This window comes from Amyelois transitella, chromosome 23, assembly GCF_032362555.1.
Source record: "Amyelois transitella isolate CPQ chromosome 23, ilAmyTran1.1, whole genome shotgun sequence".
In the NCBI taxonomy this organism is placed as follows: Eukaryota; Metazoa; Arthropoda; class Insecta; order Lepidoptera; family Pyralidae; genus Amyelois; species Amyelois transitella.
In genome coordinates, this window is record NC_083526.1 from 6,054,101 (window position 1) to 6,073,987 (window position 19,887).

General features: G+C 33.7%; 1 protein-coding gene across 1 annotated transcript in view; it reads left to right on the plus strand.

Moving 5' to 3' along the window:
* The window catches only part of LOC106130779 (thyrotropin-releasing hormone receptor), an 88,936-nt gene extending 74,844 nt beyond the window's left edge, over positions 1-14,092 (plus strand). The window contains exon 4 of the mRNA XM_060950927.1: positions 13,054-14,092. Coding sequence (XP_060806910.1) covers positions 13,054-14,071 — 1,018 coding nt within the window. The 3' untranslated portion in view covers positions 14,072-14,092. The remainder of the gene's footprint in view (positions 1-13,053) is intronic.
* Positions 14,093-19,887: the final 5,795 nt, after the last annotated feature.

Below are 19,887 nucleotides of genomic sequence, written 5' to 3' on the forward strand. Positions count from 1 at the left end.
TCGTATCTAGTTTCAATTTTTCATTGACTCAGCAAAATGCTTTTATTAGATTCATTACGTATTCTATCCACATTAAAGGTTGAATCGGTTTGGCTACATTTAATACGTGTCATTCCCCTTCTTCTATATTTACACTTGTTCCATTGAATATAATTTATGAGAGGCATACCTATACCTATAGCTTAACTTAAAGATGACTGCACCAATCTTTGTCATTTTCTCCAAGCCATAAAGCAGTCGGTGATGATAAAATAGAACAATTGAGTCTTTCTATTTGTCCATTGGCATGTGAGGACGCAACCGCGATCAAAATGTACTTTATCCTAAGCGACTCAATGTACTGCTTAAATTCATTAGTTGTGTGAGTCTTCTTCTTAGTCGTGTCACTCTTGACAGAGTGGTCGTGGTCATCATGTAGTGTTGGAGGCGGGCGCCAATGTGCGCCTTACGATGTCCCGCCATTTCTCCCTGCTGGAAGTCATCCTGCTGCACTCGTTAAGTGAACCGCCAATCACAGACTTTATTTGATCGGTCTATCGCATGGGTGACCTCCCGCGTGGTCGAGAGCCTTCCACTTTACCTTTTGTAAAGGTAATCTTCACTTGACTGGTTTTCTTTATAACCATTATAATTGAACCTATTAGACTTTCCTATAATAACATTTGTTTTAGTATTAATATTTCTGAAATATTTGAGAACATCTTCGTGTCTTTCAAAATTTGCCCCTTGTGCATTCATCCTACCTAATGTTATAGTCGTATATACCGTGAGTTATACAATCGACTGCCTTTTCTTCGTCAGTCCACATTTATTAATTAGCATTATTTTGTTATAATTCTTCAAGGGTTTCATTCCTATTTGACCTGCGAGCCAACATCTCAGACAAAGATTCAGCAAAATTCTGTTCACATGGGAATGCCTCAATTAATTTTTCCTGCCACTCACTCCAGCTATACTTTACTGTTGTAAGTCCGCTGTACCACCTTTTGGCCAATCCGCTTAATTTTGGAAGAGCATAAAAAAATGGTTTGACGTTCTGACCAGCCATAAATATGAGCCGACTCATTTATCTTATTTAACCACTCCTTCATTGTTTGTTCCTTGGAGATAGGATCAAATTCAGGAATTACAGTTACACCATTAAAATACTACTACTACTGTTGGCATCTACAAAAGTAGAAAGACTTTGTACGATTTATATGCCCAAAAACAGTATCGATTTGAAAGCGGCTTCGTAGACCATGTTAGGAATTACTCAAAAATTTTCAAAAAAGTATGTCTACATGCAAAATCTTTGTTCATTAAAAACAAAATAAGTAATGCTCCTAACAAAACAAAGGAAATCTGGAGTGTTATAAACAAGGAAACTGGTAGAAGTAATTTTAAAGAAAATATTAATGAAATTAAATTTAATGATAGGAAAATTACCTCTACAACAGAAATAGTAAATTTATTTGAACATTTTTTTTTTTACAAATATACCGTTGGAATTAACTTCTAATATTGACTCATGCCCTAATGAAGCTGAAATACTACTTAAAAATAATGTCAGCATTTGCAGTTCCAAATTTAAATTCTTAACTATTGACCCTACTGACATTATTAATACCTTTAAAGAACTTAATCTGAAAAAGTCTGAGGATTATTGGGGTATGTCGGCTGTTGTGATATGTCATATTATAAATATTATAGCTGGGGACTTAGCATATATATTCAATAATTGTGTTGACCAAGGGATATTTCCAAATTTAATGAAGTATAGTAAACTAATTCCATTATTCAAGAAAGGTGAAAAATCAGATCCTGGTAATTATAGACCAATCTCAATTTTACCAATTTTGAGCAAGGTGTTCGAGAGAATCATGCTTAATCAAATGCAGCGTTACTTAAAGTCTAATAAATTATTTCATAGTCAGCAATACGGCTTTACTGAGGGGAAATGTACAACAGATGCAGGTGTGGCTCTTGTCACTCATATTCTCAATGCATGGGAAGACTCACAGGATGCCATCGGAGTGTTTTGCGATCTGACCAAAGCATTTGATTGCGTAGATCATAGAACTCTTCTGCTCAAGCTCGCTCATTACGGGTTCGATACTGCTGCCGTTGAACTAATTAAATCATATCTTAGTGATAGATTACAGACGGTAGATTTAAATAATACAAAATCGAAAGGAGCGACGGTAAAAATTGGGGTACCGCAAGGTTCCATTTTGGGACCTTTTCTCTTTCTGATATATATCAACGACCTGCCTTCGAAACAGACTGGCATCGTGTTGTTTGCAGATGATACGTCACTAATTTTTAAAATGAACCGCCGTAGCGAAATCTGTGATGATGTGAATAGCACTTTAGCCGCCATCTCTAACTGGTTTACAATCAACAACTTACTGTTAAATGCAAATAAGACCCAATGCATTAAGTTTACACTTCCCAATGTGCGGCAGGCAAATGTGGATATTAGTATAAGTAGTAAAAGATTAGATTTTGTTGATAGTACTACTTTCTTAGGAATAACATTAGATTCAAATTTGAAATGGCATGCTCACATTTTAAAACTTTCTAAAAGGCTTAGTTCTGCAGCATACGCTATTCGTCGTATTAGGCATTTGACGGATGTGGCAACTGCTAAGCTAGTATATTTTAGTTATTTTCATAGTTTAATGTCATATGGTCTACTGCTTTGGGGATCAGCAGCAGACATACAAACTATTTTCATTTTACAAAAAAGGGCAATTCGATATATCTACGATCTTAAACAAAGAGATTCCCTTAGAGATTTTTTTCAAAAACCTAAATATTTTAACTTTGCCCTCCCAATACATATTCGATAACATCATGCATGTTAGGAAAAACTTAGACTCTTTCAAAAAAGTAGGTAAATGTACTAGTAGATCACTGCGGAACAATTACAAGTTGTCGATCCCAGCACATCGGCTGGCTAAGGTAGGGAAATCATTTCTGATTAATTGTATAAGATTTTATAATAAATTACCAAAAAGTGTTCTTGAAATGAATGATAGAAAATTCAAACAGTATATTAAAGTTGAGCTTTGTAGGAAAGCCTATTACAGCACGGATGATTATATTAATGATAAACATGTGTGGCTCGAGCTGGACATAATGGCCTCTTAAATGCTTGTGTATTTTTGACATGATCTTGACATAATTTGTACAGTATGTACATATTTTATTTGACGAAATATTCGTATTGACATAATCAGTTCTACATTCATACATGTTTTTTTAATGTAGACAATGTGCATTCGTCCACGATTTAGATTTAAGAGATCTATATTTGTAAATTGACGTCCTATGAAAATGCTGCAGTGTAGTTTGTTCCGCCGCTTCTTCTACACATGCGCTTTGGAAGCGGTAGTAGTTATAATTAGATTTAAGTTATGTGACGTCAATAAGTGATACCTTGTATCCAATTTTGAAAATAAATCTATTCTATTCTATTCTTAATAAAAGCTTGGCGCCTAGCTTTAGTCCTCCTGCGTCCACTAAGAGATCCATTGCTACCTGAATCACTAGATGAGACTGATATTTTCTTTTTACTATGTTTATGGTTTCTGCTCTGTCTTATTGGAGAGCCTTCGGGTGATAAGGAAGGATCTGATTGTCTGTGAGCCATTCTGGGATCATACAATTATTATGAGAACTTGCTATTTACCAGTATGTAGGATCACCAGGTATAATACCAATATAATATACATATATATTTAAGGATTAAGAGAGTTGTTCAACCAGTTGGTGCTAAAACATAATATCATTGTTAATATTACATACTCTTCAAACCTGTTTTATGTTACTCTTCCAGATTACCAATATTTTAAAACACAGAGGCCTTTGTGCCTATCTAAAAACATGTGTCTATATTATGATTTAATTAAATATCAAAGTTAATATCAACATTCACAATTTGATATTATAACATACATAATATGAGGATTTATATAAGACTTTCACAACATAAAATAAATATCTGTATCACTATTTTGACACCAAGTCAAGCTTCTTCTTACAAGCTAAAGCAAAAAAATATGTGACATGAATGGTAACCGATGTTCGTTTGAAATGAACTGATGTGATAACAATGTAAAATTTAAGTCATATTGTAAGAGTATTTACTGTTTATATATCACACATATTATGTGTTACCAGTCAGGGATCAATGACCTGCAACACAGGTTTTCCAGTCCCAAGTGCAACACCCGATCTCCGCAACTACTCTGGACATTTTGATCAACCAGTTTATATACATATATATGTAGGTCATTATGTAGCTATTTTGTTTACACAGTAGACTTATTTAGACTAAATTAGATGCACCATTAATTGATTTCATAATACACTTAGAGACACTTTTATTTAATCTCAACAGCCAAGCCCTAAAAATTGCTAATTTGTTTTATTTTATTCCACATAAACAAAAATAGAATTTATTTTCTAATGAACTATTGAATTGAATGAATTCATAATATAATAATCTTGATTTATTTTTAAAAAATATATACATGTTGACTGATACATACTGTACTGCATAAGAAATTATTTTGGTCCATTGTATGAACATTATTTTACTTACAATAAAGTTTTGAATTGATAAAAATCCTATCATAGTTTTAAAGAAATTAAGCAATCAAGCAATCCCCACAACCTCTATTATTCTATTATTAAATTCTATTCTTCTTGCTGGGATTAAATACTATATTAACTTACATATATGACATAAACTGTGTTATATGGGTTAAAAAAAACAAAAGAAATTGAAGATTCATAACTTAGTCCGGCTAATTTTTTTGTTCATTCAATCAACTACTTAATGAAGGGGATCATTATCAGGCTCATAATAAATACTTCTTCTCACTGTCATCATAAAACAATGCACTCACACTACACTTGGAAGTAACTTTGCAAATATTATGTTTTTTTTTTATATATGTAGCCTACTACAGCTAAACATGGCGTTCCAATTTTTTTTGAGACAGCTCTGTTTACCTCGCAAGGAACATAGACGTGACTATATGTATGAAGATACCTACTATGCATTTAACAGATTGGTAATAACTCTCAGCACTACATGACTTGCAAGGTAGTAATTGCATGTTTGTTACAATTACAAATATACTATGTTTTACTTTCGATAGATAACTTTTATCAAGCAGTCAGTAGGTTCTCTTCACTAAACAGTAATAGATCAGTATGTAATTCTATTAGGTAAGTACTCTTGTTATACTTGAAATGACTTTACGAGCAATGACACTTTACATCTAGTGAAAATTTCCTAGACATCTCGACTGATTAAGTACGTACATGTTCTAATCAATGAAGAATCAATCATTTAATCACTTTGCTGGAGGTCTCTAAGTTAGTATCTAGGTAAAATATGTACGACAGAACAAGTGCCTATTTCTTTATATCGCTACTAGTATTATAATGTTTGGATGACCTTTTATGCGGAAGACTGTGATATTTCATATCTGGATATTTAAGACGGGAAATAAAGAACTTACCAAGTTTTGGAGTTCGTGAATTTAACCAAGTTGACTTACTCACTGTTACAGATGGGCGTGAACTCTTTAATCACGCTTCTGAATTGTTAACTTACTAAATGATACAATCAGAATTCCTTTATCAGTTCTTCTTTAATGAATTACAATAATACATCTTTATACTTCTTGTAGCTCGAATTCCCCTTTTTTTCAATGACACCGAAAAACGCGGCTAACTCAACGTCAAAAGCCAAATCAGTGTTGCCAACACATGACAATAAATTACTATTTTTTAAAATGTTAACAATTGTTTCTTTTTTTTTTTAGATTTTTATTAGGGTACAATTTAAGGGCTCACCAAAATAGCTTTTGTTTTCCAAATTTTAGTACCCAGTAAAATAAATTAACTCCATATAAATTAAAATCAATCTATACTTAGTTTCCCAAAGTAAAACGTATTAAGCTTCAAAATATTTATACACACGTCAGAATAATCGTACGTTGTGTACAAATATTCTTTTTGATTGCCAAAATGGATAAATGCTCACCAAATATTGTTTCACTAAAACAGTAACATTGATACCAAAATGTACAGTTCAAATTTGCTTTATTGTAATCAAATTATGTAACCAATATCCAAAATATATTATGGTCAAGCTAAGATTACGTAATATAAACGTAATATATACGTAAAATATAAAGTGCCATTGATTATTTTTAAGTACAAATTAATCTTATAAGATAAGATTGTATAAGACTGTAATTATTGTGTTCCTTTTGAAGTGCCATTGATTATTCTTAAATTAATCTTATGAACACTTTAATAAAATTTCTGTTTTAATTTAGATTTTTTATTTCCTCATCTACCAATGGTTTGTTTCATTGTATACCTTAGTCATTATGTGTTGCAATAATTGACAACAAAGTAATTATGTAACTGCATAAAAATATATAATTAAATGCATAATGCATTAATTATGTAACTTGTGTTTGGTGTAATCAATATTATATTTGGTATGAAAAAAATATTTGCGGTTGACTGTAATTTTTTCCCTCAGCATAGATAACTAAAATGAAAGTAATAAAATAAAATATTGGTAACATCTCCTTAGCGATAATTTACAAAATTTGGACTCAAATTGACTTTAAAGGTGTGTATTTATTTTTATAGAATGTAATAAAAAGCAAAATAGCTTTATTTCTAGAATATTTTGTGATACACAATTTGGTGAGCATTTATCCGTTATGGCAGGCACTTCGAATTTATTGGAAGTAATATAGGTGCATTTCTGGTAGGCGTTTAAACACAAGCCTTTTTATTATATTAGATATTTATACCTACAAGGCATCATTTCTCTACCTTTTAAAACTGTATTTTATATACTGAAAATAATTTTGAACATTTACAATTTTCTGAATTATTCCTTAGGAAGGGTTCATGCACGAGTACGTACGATTTCCGTTTGACCTCATATAGATATACATACATCCATACATATTAACACGTCTATATCCCTTGCGGGCTAGACAGAGCCGACAGCCTGAAAACATCTAATGAGCAATGTGCCTAGGTAACTAAACGCCCTCGTAATCTTTTCTCAAGGAAACATTACCTTTTTGGGATGAAAATTATCCCTTAATCTTCTTCAAATTTACTTAAAAACTCATTGGAACATATTGTGCACAAATCATATAAGATGATGCCCACTCAAACAGGTTTATTTAAACACTAACCATTGTGTTGTATGATAGACGCTCTCAATAAAGTCATGAGCATTCAAACGTCAGTTAAGATCATCATTCCGCATTGTAAGTGTATTGCATTTGTTGATGAGTTGCTAGCAAGGTTAGCGTTTATAGGCCAAACATGTGGTGAGCCTTTATTTAGTAAATTATTTTTTCAATGCACCAATTTTATTACTTAATATTGGATCTTTATACTTAAGGGTTTGGAATCTCAAACAGAAACACGCTTTTCGGAATCATCAAGTAATTTGTGTGTGTGTGCCGTGTGGTTCCCGGCACCAATAGAAAAAAGAATAGGAGCACTCCATCTCTCTCCCATGGATGTCGTAAAACGCGACTAAGGGGTAGGCTTATAAACTTGGGATCCTTTTTTTAGGCGATGGGCTAGCAACCTGTCGCTATTTGAATCTCAATTCTATCTTAAAGCCAAATAGCTGAACGTGGCCTATCAGTCTTTTCAAGACTGTTGGCTCTGTCTAACCCGCAAGGGATATAGACGTGATTATATGTATGTATGTCAAGTCAATTTCTTTAACTTCTGACATTAATATGTAAGCTTTACCCTTTTTTCCGTAAGTTAAAACACAAATTTTACCGATTTCGTAAAGTTGGTGCTTTCGCGTGCGAAGTTGCGGACGGAAATCAAATTAATAAAAAAGAATAACCCGTCTGATTTACAAAGTATGTATATTTACTGCGCACTCGAACAATAGCGGGTAACACCGTGCACATAAATATTACGCATCGCTTGAATTATGAGAGTATTGTGTGCTAATAATATACAGGACAGACGGGTGATTCTGCATCGCAATGAAAACCCTTTCATTTTTACGTTAAAATACATACATATATATGGTCACATCTATAGGTATCCCTTGTGGTGTAGACAGAGCCAACAGTCTTGAAAAAACTGATAGGCCACGCTCAGCTATTTGGCTTAATGATAGCCCATCGCCTAAAAAAGATTTCAAAGTTTGTAAGCCTATCCCCTAGTCGCCTTTTACGACATCCATGGGAAAGAGATGGAGTGGTCCTATTCTTTTTTGTACTGGTGCCGGGAACTACACGGCACTACGTTAAAACTAAGTTGTTAGTGTTCCTGTAGCGACATCTATACTCCAAAAGTCACGAACAGCCAATCACCTGACGCTATTAACCAATGACAGCAAAGAGTTGTACCCGGCACCAATAAAAAAAAAGAATAGGACCAATCCATCTCGTTCCCATGGATGTCATAAAACTTGGGATTCTTCTTTTAGGCGGCGGGCTAGCAACCTGTCACTATTTGAATCGCAATTCTATCATTAAGCCATACAGCTGAACGTGGTCTATTAGTCTTTTTGAGACTGTTGGCTCTGTCTACCCCGCAAGGGATATAGACGTGATTATATGTATGTATGTTATTTACGAAAATTAATTCAATATCTTTAAGTAATAAATATAAAATTTTAATTGAACGACGATTGCAGAATATCCCATTTAGTATTAATGGTTTCGCGGAATCAATATAGCGTCCACTTTTGTTCGAATTCCTACACGAATAATACTTACACAATTTGCATCGATTTGTACTAATCATATTACAAATCGATGCGTGATCGGTCGCGACAATGTGGTAATACCCTTGTTATGCCATTGCCCGCGACTTCTTGCTGCTTAAATCTTTATACATTTTAAATGTTATATTTTTTATGTCTAAGCTATATTTACTGCAAAGTTTCATGAATATCCGTTTAGAAGTTTTTGCGTGTATCTAAGAGTTACAAACAAACACGCATCCTTACAAACTTTCGCATTAATATTATTAGTAGGACAAGAAGTATAATTTTTATTTATTTGATACATTGACCAATTCATAGATAAAAACAGTTGAAGAAATTTCTTTCTTCGAAACGCCTACTACATATTCAATAAGAAAAGAAAATGAAATGAAATACAAATGTTTCAACTAGTATGAACCGTATACAGTAGATAAAGATAAAAAAAAGGAAATAAATAAACATATGCCATGCCATAAAAGGAACCAAAATCGTATAATAGTTAGTGTCGTGTGGTTCCCGGTATCAATAAAAAAAGAATAGGACCAATCCATCTCGTTCCAATGGATGTCGTAAACGGCAATTAAGGCTTGTAAACTTGGGATTTTTCTTTTAGACGATGGGCTAGAAACCCTATGGGCTAGTTTTCAGGGACTGTTGGCTTTGCCTACCCCGCTAGGGATTACATAAATAATTGTTTAGTTCTCCTGCAAAATACAGAGTGGTAGGATGTGTTAGACAAAGGTATAGGTACAATTTCCCGTGGATTTGGATAATTTTAATTTTGCAACGACAATGTCTTGTGGAATGTCTTAAATTATCCTAATTTCCCTAATGTATAAAGATTCATATCTCAAGGACATTCGTCAAGTGAAAACGTTCCCTGAGGAATATACATAGAGATGCCAATTTTGGTTTAATTAAATTAGTCGTGAACTTTGACCTCGCAATCAGTTTTGTTTTTAACAAAATTGCGTTTAATATCTCAAAATCATTTATCATCATTGTACTCACAAGTATCTCAAAATAAAAGGTAAAATAAAAAAAAAATTCAAACCATTCCTGCAATGAATGTTCAAACGAAACTAGGGGCACACGAAAATGAACTAGGTTTTAGCAGAAAATAAAACGAGACAGTTAATTTTCAAATACAAGCAGAAGTGCTGTGTTTTCAGAGCTCTCTGTAAAGTTGGGGACACACTGTTTTGAGTTATTATTAAAGCTGTGCCTGCGACTTCGTCCGCGTGGTATAGTTATTTTGGGCATCATTGAACCTCTCAACGATGAATAATTTTACCCGTTTTTTTCACATTTTCCGTTATTTCTTCGCTCTTTAAAGTTGCAGCGTGATGTTATATAGCCTAACATTCAACACAAAAAGAATATTTCAATTTGAACCAGTAGTTCCTAAGATTAGCGCGTTCAAACAAATAAACTCTTCAGCTGTATAATATTTGTATAAATTTTTAACCAAGTTATACTAGACCCCGTACTTTGCTTTCGCGGAAATTTTGGAAAATACTTAGATTATTCCAGTACCGTGTGGTTCCCGGCACCAATATGATAAGAATCGGACCACTCGACCATGGATGCCGTAAAAGGCGGCTAAGGGATAGGCTGAAAAACTTGGGATTCGTTTTGTAGGCAATGGGCTAGCATTCAACAATAGAGATATCAAATAAAGCGAAAAAGTTATGGCAACGTCAAGGGCTATCAAAGGCTAATAAACTTGGGATTTATCTTTAAGACGTTGGGCTAGCAACCTGTTTCTATCTAAATCTCAAACAGCTGAACGAGGCCTTACAATATTTTCAAGATTATTTGCTCTGTCTACTCCGTAAGGGATAAAGACTTGATTATATGTATGTTTGTGTACACTTTTGTAGAAAACTAAATCAGGAAAGTTTTTTTTTGACCCTATACCACCCATTGGACGAGCCAAATGCATAAACTAAGTATTTGTGAACCAAAGCTTATGAAGTATCGTGACGAATTCAAAAGTTGGCAAATATACTTAGATAATAGTTTTGAATACTAAGTTTGTATCATTGAAATCTGAATACTCGTTATTCATATTTCTGATTTGTAAAGTCATAGAAACATGCTTGATAATAGTTTTCCTAACTCATGCGATTATCGTTTAAGCGGGCGTACAAACAAACAGATTTGATATTATTCCATACATACCTACATACGGTCACGTCTAAATCCCTTGTCGGGTAGACAGAACCAACAGTCTTGAAAAGACTGATAGGCCACGCTCAGCTATTTGGCTTAATGATAGAATTGAGATTCAAATATTGACAGGTTGCTAGCCCATTGCCTAAATAAAGAATCCCAAGTTTGTAAACCTATCTCTTAGTCGCCTTTTACGACATCCATTTTTCACATCCACAGGAAATAGATTGAGTGGTCCTATTCTTTTTTGTACTGGTGCCGGGAACCACACGGCACTTATAACATTGTTATAGAACTTCCGTAGATGTACCTACGAAAGGACATGCACATTTTAAATTAACGAGTAGACCCTTCTAATCCATAAGTACTCATTTTACATAAGTTTAAGACCCGGTTTCCACCAAAGCGAAGGAGAGAAGCAGCTTCACCTGCGCGGGAAATAAATGCGACGAATTTAGCGCCACCTACAAAAGGCAACAAATTCAACGCCACATATGAAAAGATACGAATTTTGCGCAAACTACAAGCAGCAGAGAATTTAGCGCCGCCTGCACGCGCGAATTTAGCGCCACTAATAATAGTAGATACATATTTCCCCGCAAATTTCACTGGTACTGTAATTTTTATCAGGATAGTAAGTTCCCTATGTCATTCTCCAGACTCTTAATTTCAAAGAAAAAAAATTCAAAGAGACGGTTCAGTAGATAATAACATGTGAAGAGAAAACAAACAATCAAACAAAATAGATTAACTAACTTTCGCTATTTATGATATTGATATGGATAACCAATCACATTTCGTTATTTCCACATATGAGGTTAGCTTCGGTGAAAATTGTACCTTCTCAATGTCTCCTCTCCACTCCGCGGTGGTAGAATCCGAACCTAAGAATTGCCAAACTTTCTGTTCCGAGTATGTTCGTGTACATCAGAGAGTCCCAAACTTATGTTGTCTACTGCCCACTTTGAGAATAATTATTTTTTTAGCGCCCCCATTTTTTCACCTATATAAAAACTACTATAACTTCAAATTAGTTTAATTAATTATTGTGACCTATATATGTATATAATGCCTCTACACAACGCCCCCATTTTCTTTCTGGGTCTCTTTCCGCCCCTTGGGACCTGCAGCGCCCACAAGGGGGCGTTATCGCCCACTTTGGGAAAGACTGGTGTACATGTACTTAAAAGATTTGGATGAAACGTTATTGCATAGTTATCAGAATCTAAGGCATCAATTTAAGCGCTAGTTCTTAAATTAATAGTTATTTAGAATCATCTCCGCTTACAATGTAGCCACAAATAAAGACGAGGGATTTTCTCTGAAAATCTTGAGGCACGTACTTCGCAGGTTTATAGATATATTTTGTTAATAGAATATTATAATTTTATTATTGGAATACATAATTAATAATGCAAACAACCTCTAAAATATGACTTCTTCAAATGTCTTCATATTATAAAGTAGAGACCAGCTATTTTCTCTGTCTGTATGTATGTGCTTAGCTCAGAAAGTTCAGGACGGATTTTGTTCGTTCTAATTTTATTTACATATATAAATGCCACCCATGTGAAGCCGAGGCGTGTCGCTAGTTTATGATAAAACGGTAGAAGTATGCCGGGATTGTGGTAAGTGGTAAGACGTAGTCTCTGCCTACCCTTCCGGCAAGTGACGTGTTTTATGTATGTATGTTTATGATAAAAAAAGCCTGTCTAACCTCCGCGTGTATGGCTATCAGAAGTAAGCAATGTATAAGAATCGTAGAAAAGACATATGAAAAACTAACAACTCGTTTGTAAATTTCAGGAACAAAAACGTATACATGTATGTTAATCCTGAAGATAAGGTGCATCTAAGTGCTAGATTTCATCAAAATAGGTCGCATAGATTTTATCTTTACAAAAAAATCAAAATTTTATTATCATTTGTCTGTGATTACAAAAGTCTGGTGCTGCAAAGATAGATGATCTTTAAATGTTTTCATAACTTGATTATTTCTAAAGGACAGTACATATATGTGGTTTTTAGATAAATTACTACAACGCCACGTGGCACGACGTAACATGTATTTTAATTTTTATTTTCTTCCACAGCCCAATCCTCGGCGTGGCAACATTTACGTACGAAGAGTATGGCGACACCAAAATCCCTGTCTGTCTCACGCAAGCCGACACCTTCTGGTCTGCTCTCTTCTTCATCCTCACTATCGCCATCTTCTTCATCATCCCCCTCGGAGTCTTACTAGTCCTGTACAGCGTCATCGCCAAAAACCTCATGGAGAACCCAGCTATCATCGCTCAGAACACCAAAAACACGAACAGCAGCGGTAACGTCATACGTTACAGGAAACAAGTCATCCTCATGCTTGGTACCGTTGTCTTGTCGTTCTTCGTTTGTCTACTACCATTTAAGGCATTAACTTTATGGATTATAGTATTCCCACCAGAGACAATAATGTCATTAGGCTTAGACGGTTATTATATACTTTTGTATTTTTGTAGAGTAATGCTGTATTTGAATTCGGCGATTAATCCTATATTGTACAATTTGATGTCGTCGAAATTTAGAGAAGGGTTTGTTAAGCTACTAAAAATAAATAAGTTGATGAGGTGCGGTAGGAATTTGAGAGTTAATATGCAAAGGAGAGATACTTTTAATACAACAACGTCTACAGGCTTTTCGAGTAGTCAACATAACTCAGATTCATTCTGGAGACGATATAGCAACAGAGCATCTTCTCAGAAGATCGTTATTCGGGAAAGTAAAAAGCTAAAAGAAGCAGTTGATAATAAGCAAACAATGAAAGTAGGTGAAATTGTAAGTGTTGAAAACACAAGGAGGAATAGTATGAAAATTATAGCGGCTATGAATGAGTTGAATGATAATTTGGAAATAGAGATTCATCCTAATGATGAAACAGCAGATATCGCTGCCACAGAGAACAATAAACAGTTACAAATATTAAATTTAGATGTGAAAACTAATAATGTGTATTCTATAACGTTAGACGTAAGTGATAATGATGGTAGGAACAAATTCCTATGTGTACCAAATCAAGATAAAGAGAAAATCTTTGTATACGACTTTAAGAGCAAAGAAAGTTTCGTATGAAAGAATGTAATTGTAGAACTGATATTTGTAACAATTAATGTGTTTAACAATTTAATTTATTAAAATACATATTTCCCTTTCGGATATGTTATGTTCTAAGAATTTGGTTAATTCTCTGTTAAAGATTTGTATTTTTTACAGTTTTCTAAACACCTTTTATTTAATTATTTATTAAAGTTTTTAGAGACCATTTTTTTTATCTAATTTCAGATTTTTGATTATTTTTTCATTTTATTTGTATTGTTAACTTAACTTTCATCTTTATATTTACAAAGATAAACTGACATTGTCATCTCATCATTAATCTATTGATATACCCTTTAGACAAAACCACAAAGTATCAAATTTAAATACAGAACATTTTAACTTATAATACCTTTGAAAATGTTGACTTATAATACATATATGTTTAAACATATCTTTCGTCCAGTTCAATTTGAAGTACGAACTTGAACCAATTGTTAGTATATTTCCATCCTGACCTCAGTTTACTTCACAACTTCATTGATGTTCTATAACAATTCGATTTGTTTCAACAACTTTGAAAATAGCATCGTAATTTTCTTTTAGAACATCGTTACAGATATTGAGTCTATTGAAGTTTTAGTCTTATTACAATTTAAATTATACTATTCTATAGTCTACAATATAAATTATAAGTTGTAAATGTATAACTAGGATACCATGTTTTCATATAAGTTATTTAATTAATGTTGTATTAATTTTGAGATACAATACATACATATGTACCTAATATTTGATTCACTAACCTAACACTGCCTAATTTATATAGTCATAAGTAGTCATAATCTATATTAACATATTAAGAGAAATGATTTGTATTTTTGTTTGTAATGAATAAACTCAAAAACTTTTGGACCGATTTAGAAGAAATGTTTTTTTTACGGCATTAAGACAGAATAACATAGAAAGGGGATTCCACGGGAGAGAAGCACCGAACAAAAGGTATGTTTTTATAAATACATCTACATGCAGATGAGTAGGGAATAAAATAATGGAAATAATACGTATAATGTTAAATGACAAATCAATAAAGAGCATAATTTTTAAACAAATTAAAAATAAAATTAACACAGCATTTTATACTATAAATATATTAAATTTAAATTTATTAATTTATGTTAGTATTAAATATTATTATTTATTTAACGCAATAAGTATTAAACGAGGCATTTATTTTGTATAATTAATTTATAATAAATATAGAATAATATATATTAATTGTATTCTTATATAGATCGCCTATAAGTGCGAGGTTAAATACAAGTTTTTAAAATAAATTGCTTTTTATTCATCCCTAGAGTGTTGGGTGTTCACTTACTTTATCTTGGGCCGTACGCCTTTGTAAACTTAAAAGATACTTGAATTAAAATCAATTTAGTTTCGATTTTGCAATTGAATAAGTTCCATCCAGGGTATTTCTCGCTTAAATATAAGTTACCACGACCTAAATTAAATAAATATATATAAAATTAAAAAATTAAATAAATATACTTATATAAAATTAAATAAAAATTTATACCCTTTCGTTATTAGGTGACTGAATGACAGACAACGTACAGCCCAAATAATATAATTCATGTTCCAGCCGTTCTAGAACCAAAAGGTCTGGCTCGGGATGATGGCAAGAGACCAGATGGTATGACTTTGGTGTCCTGGGGATTTGGGCCTGCCTTTGGTGTGGGATGCTACTTGTGTCGACACACTTGCGCCGTCATCTTCAGGTTACCAAATCGAAGGCCTCTGAAATACCTGTATATAAATATATAAATAAATATAAATCTATACGGGACAAATAACACAGATTGAGTTAGCCTCGAAGTAAGTACGAAACTTGTGCTACGAGATACTAACTCAACGATACTATATCTATAATAAATACTTATATAGAAAAACATCCAAGACCCAGGACAATCAGAGAAAGTTCGTTTCTCATCATGCCCTGGCCGGGATTCGAACCCGGGGCCTCAGGTGTCACAGATAAGCGCACTACCGCTGCGCCACAGAGGCCGTATATATATACTCCTTTTGGGGTAGAAACTCTGGGACCGTGGGGCCCATCTGACCACCAGCTTTTTCGACAATTATCGATAAAGCTGATTGAGGTATCTCGTGACCTGAGGGCTGGAAATAATCTGGCTCAGAGAGCCTTTTGTTTACACTGGGACTGTACAAATTGTTAATTTAAATTTAATTTGTAATCATCTTTATTATTTTTTTATAATTAATTCATCATAACAATATATTATTAAAATGCCTGCCATAGCGTAGGTACTCGTACCTTAAAAGCATATCATCCCAAAAATTTTGCTCAAAATTTGATTTGGTTCCAAAATATCTTAATTTGCATTTAAATCGCGGTGACACAATTAAATGAGCCGTTGCAATAAAAACTCAGTTTTGATGGCTTAATCTTATTTTACTGTCATTGCGTTTTAAATTTTAAATGGTTTTTAAAATGTTGAGTTCATATGAATTACTTATGTTTTATTATACTGAATAATTAACATACATACATACATACATAAAATCACGCCTCTTTCCCGGAGGGGTAGGCAGAGACTACCTCTTTCCACTTGCCACGATCTCTGCATACTTCTTTCGCTTCGTCCACATTCATAACTCTCTTCATACAAGCTCGGCGGTTTCGGGTACTTTTGACCTGACCTTTTAATCTGACTGAATAATTAAAGAGGTGGTAAATTAAAAAAAAGTCTCGCAGTCAAATTTCAAATAAAAAAGATTCTACAAATAAGTTCTCTATACCTTGGCAAAAAAATAGAAATACCACAGATGGATAGATACTACTTTATGGCAGACTTTAAAAACTGACACACCAATTACAAAAGTATATCAACATCAAAAACAAGCTATATAAATAAATAAATAAATAAAACTTTAAGTTTATCATGTCATTGTAACCTCTTCTAAATCTTTCTTCTGACAAAACTAGCTGGTCACATTGCGATGAAGTTTGAATAAAACATACGAATAATGTCCAGGCGATGACATACATATATGAATGATAGCTCAGGGTAATGCATTCGGATCCTGCCGGGAATATAAAATGGACATATTTTACGCGGCTGCCAAAAATGGATAGTGTGATTTTCGCAAAGGCTAATAAACTTTGGATTCTTCTTGTAGGCGAAGTTAGTCAGGTAGAGGTCGAGGGTAGTCAGGTTGCTACCGCAACCTGTCACTATTTTAATCTCATCATTCTATCATTAGGCCACACAGCTGAACGTGGCCTTTCAGTCTTTTCCAGACTGGTGGCTCTATCTACCAATGGGGTGATCATCTATACTAATATTATAAAGCTGAAGAGTTTGTTGGTTGTTTGAACGCGCTAATCTCAGGTACTACTGGTTCGAAGAGAATTTTTTTTTGCGTTGGATAGGTATACCATTTATTGAGGAAGGCTTTAGGCTATATAACATCACGCTGCAACTATAAGGAGCAAAGAAATAATGGAATATGTGAAAAAAACGGGGAAAACTATTCATCCTTGAGAGCTTCAATGATGCCCAAAATAACTATTCCACGCGGACGAGGTTGCGGGCACAGCTAGTGTGTATATATATGAAAATACATTAGACGTAACATCTATCAAAGAAGTATAATAGAACTAATCTAGGCTCGAATGACCGAGCCCTCTTGTCGGCGCAAATGATTTTCAATCAGCGAGGAGCACTTTCAATCAATAAATTGAATGACGTTATTTGGAACCAACCCTTTGTAGTGCTGATGGGAAACTTCAGGGAAATAAGTGGTCACATATTTTAATAAAAATAAAGGAAAAACTAAACGCATCATCATACCAACAAATAAAAATTAATTAAGAGTTAATTAGAGCGTCCTCCAGTCAGAAAAGATATGAATGAAGGACGCTCCAATTAACTCCACCGACAAGAGTTAGCTCTTAAATTTAAGAAGAAGATGTGGTTAGTGTAACTTGAAATAGTTTCATTAAATTATATGAGTCATTATTATAAATGCTTTTTTTATGTTGATTATTTAAATTTTCCTAACTAAGGTACTAGCTACCTATGTTGTAAGAAACAGTATTCAGAAATACCGTTTTTTGGTTCCCGTTTCACAGAAAAATTATGTAGAGGATAAAACTAAAGAATATTGGAATCCTTGAACAATATTTACCTATTATTTTCTTTCAGAATTGTGCACTCTTTTTAACCGGGTACTAAATGTCGGTACAAAAAGGTCAAACAGTGAACCCTCTATAAAGCGTATCTTCATTTTATCTCAGCAGAATAGGTCCTTGCGCGCCGGTATCTAATAAGCATTAAACCTAACCTATAAACGTTTAAGCGTATAGTGTATGGATTCAGGATTCTTGCACTCAATCCGAGGGTCCATAAAGAAAGTCCAGTAAAACATCCTATCATATTTTACGCGGTTATAAATCCTGTCGAGACAAAGGGATCGTTTACACTGTACTGTATTTTAAGTAAGAAGAAATGGGGTTTTATGAAATAGGAAAAAAAAAATAACGAGTTAGTAGTATCAAAGAGACCATACATAAATTGGTCACGTCTAAATCCCTTGTGGGGTAGACAGAGCCAACAGTCTTGAAAATACTGATCGGCCACGTTCAGCTTCTTGGCTCAATGATAGAATTGAGATTCAAATAGTGACATGTGGCTCGCCCATCGCCTAAAAAAAGAATTAATATCATATCCCTTAGTCGCCTTTTACAATATCCATGGGAAAGAGATGGAGTGGTCCTATACAAAAAAGAAAGAAAGAAGGCGTCAAAGAGACCATGAGTATAAAAAGTGTAATTATCTGAAATGGTTAGTGACAAAACTAATTGACGGAAACTAACAAGCATAGTAAGGGATGTGAGAATCTAAAGTTGAACAATATAAAGTACGTTTTGTGTCTCAGTACACGCATGATAAGACAAACTGTCGTCTTTTATGAACAGACATCGTGTTGAATTTTAGTTTTTATTAACTTTTTAATCGAATTTTTAATAGAATCTAGATAGCGTGGTTTATTGGCTTTGGTTTAAGTAAAGATTGTAGTTTATGGTCGTTTAAATAGCATACATACATACATAAAATCACGCCTCTTTCCCGGAGGGGTAGGCAGAGACTACCTCTTTCCACTTGCCATGATCTCTGCATGCTTCCTTCGCTTCATCCACATTCATAACTCTCTTCATGCAAGCTCGGCGGTTTCGGGTACTTTTGACATAGCATATTTATTACTTTTTATTTTAATTTATTTGTAATTGCATAGTGAGCCGTTTAGAGTACGGCTTTACCGCTAAAGACAGCATGTAAGCGATACTTTACATGCTGTGAAAAGATTTAACATTTTTGATATGGTTTAAAAGATGCACAATTTGTTATATTTTTCGGATTTAATTCCTTAAAAATATCATTAATAGATTCTTCTAAATTCTTACAGATATGAGAACATGAGCGTTATTTTTATTTTTGGCAAACAAAGCCGTGAAAATTATGTCCACAAAGAACATACATACATAAAATCACGCCTCTTTCCCAGACTACATCTTTCCACTTGCTACGATTTCTGCATCTTCCATCGCTTCATCTACATTCATCTCTTCATGCAAGCTCGGCGGTTTGGGGTACTCTTGACCTGACCCTTTACCAGAACGTCCTTAATTTGATCAAGATACGTTCGTCTAGAACAAAGAAAAAGAAACAAAATTCGTTAGTAACAAAACAAGTGTACTTTTCTGTGTGGCCTACTGTACCTTGTGAAGTATTAAAATACCTATCTGAATTTATGGACACGCTGTC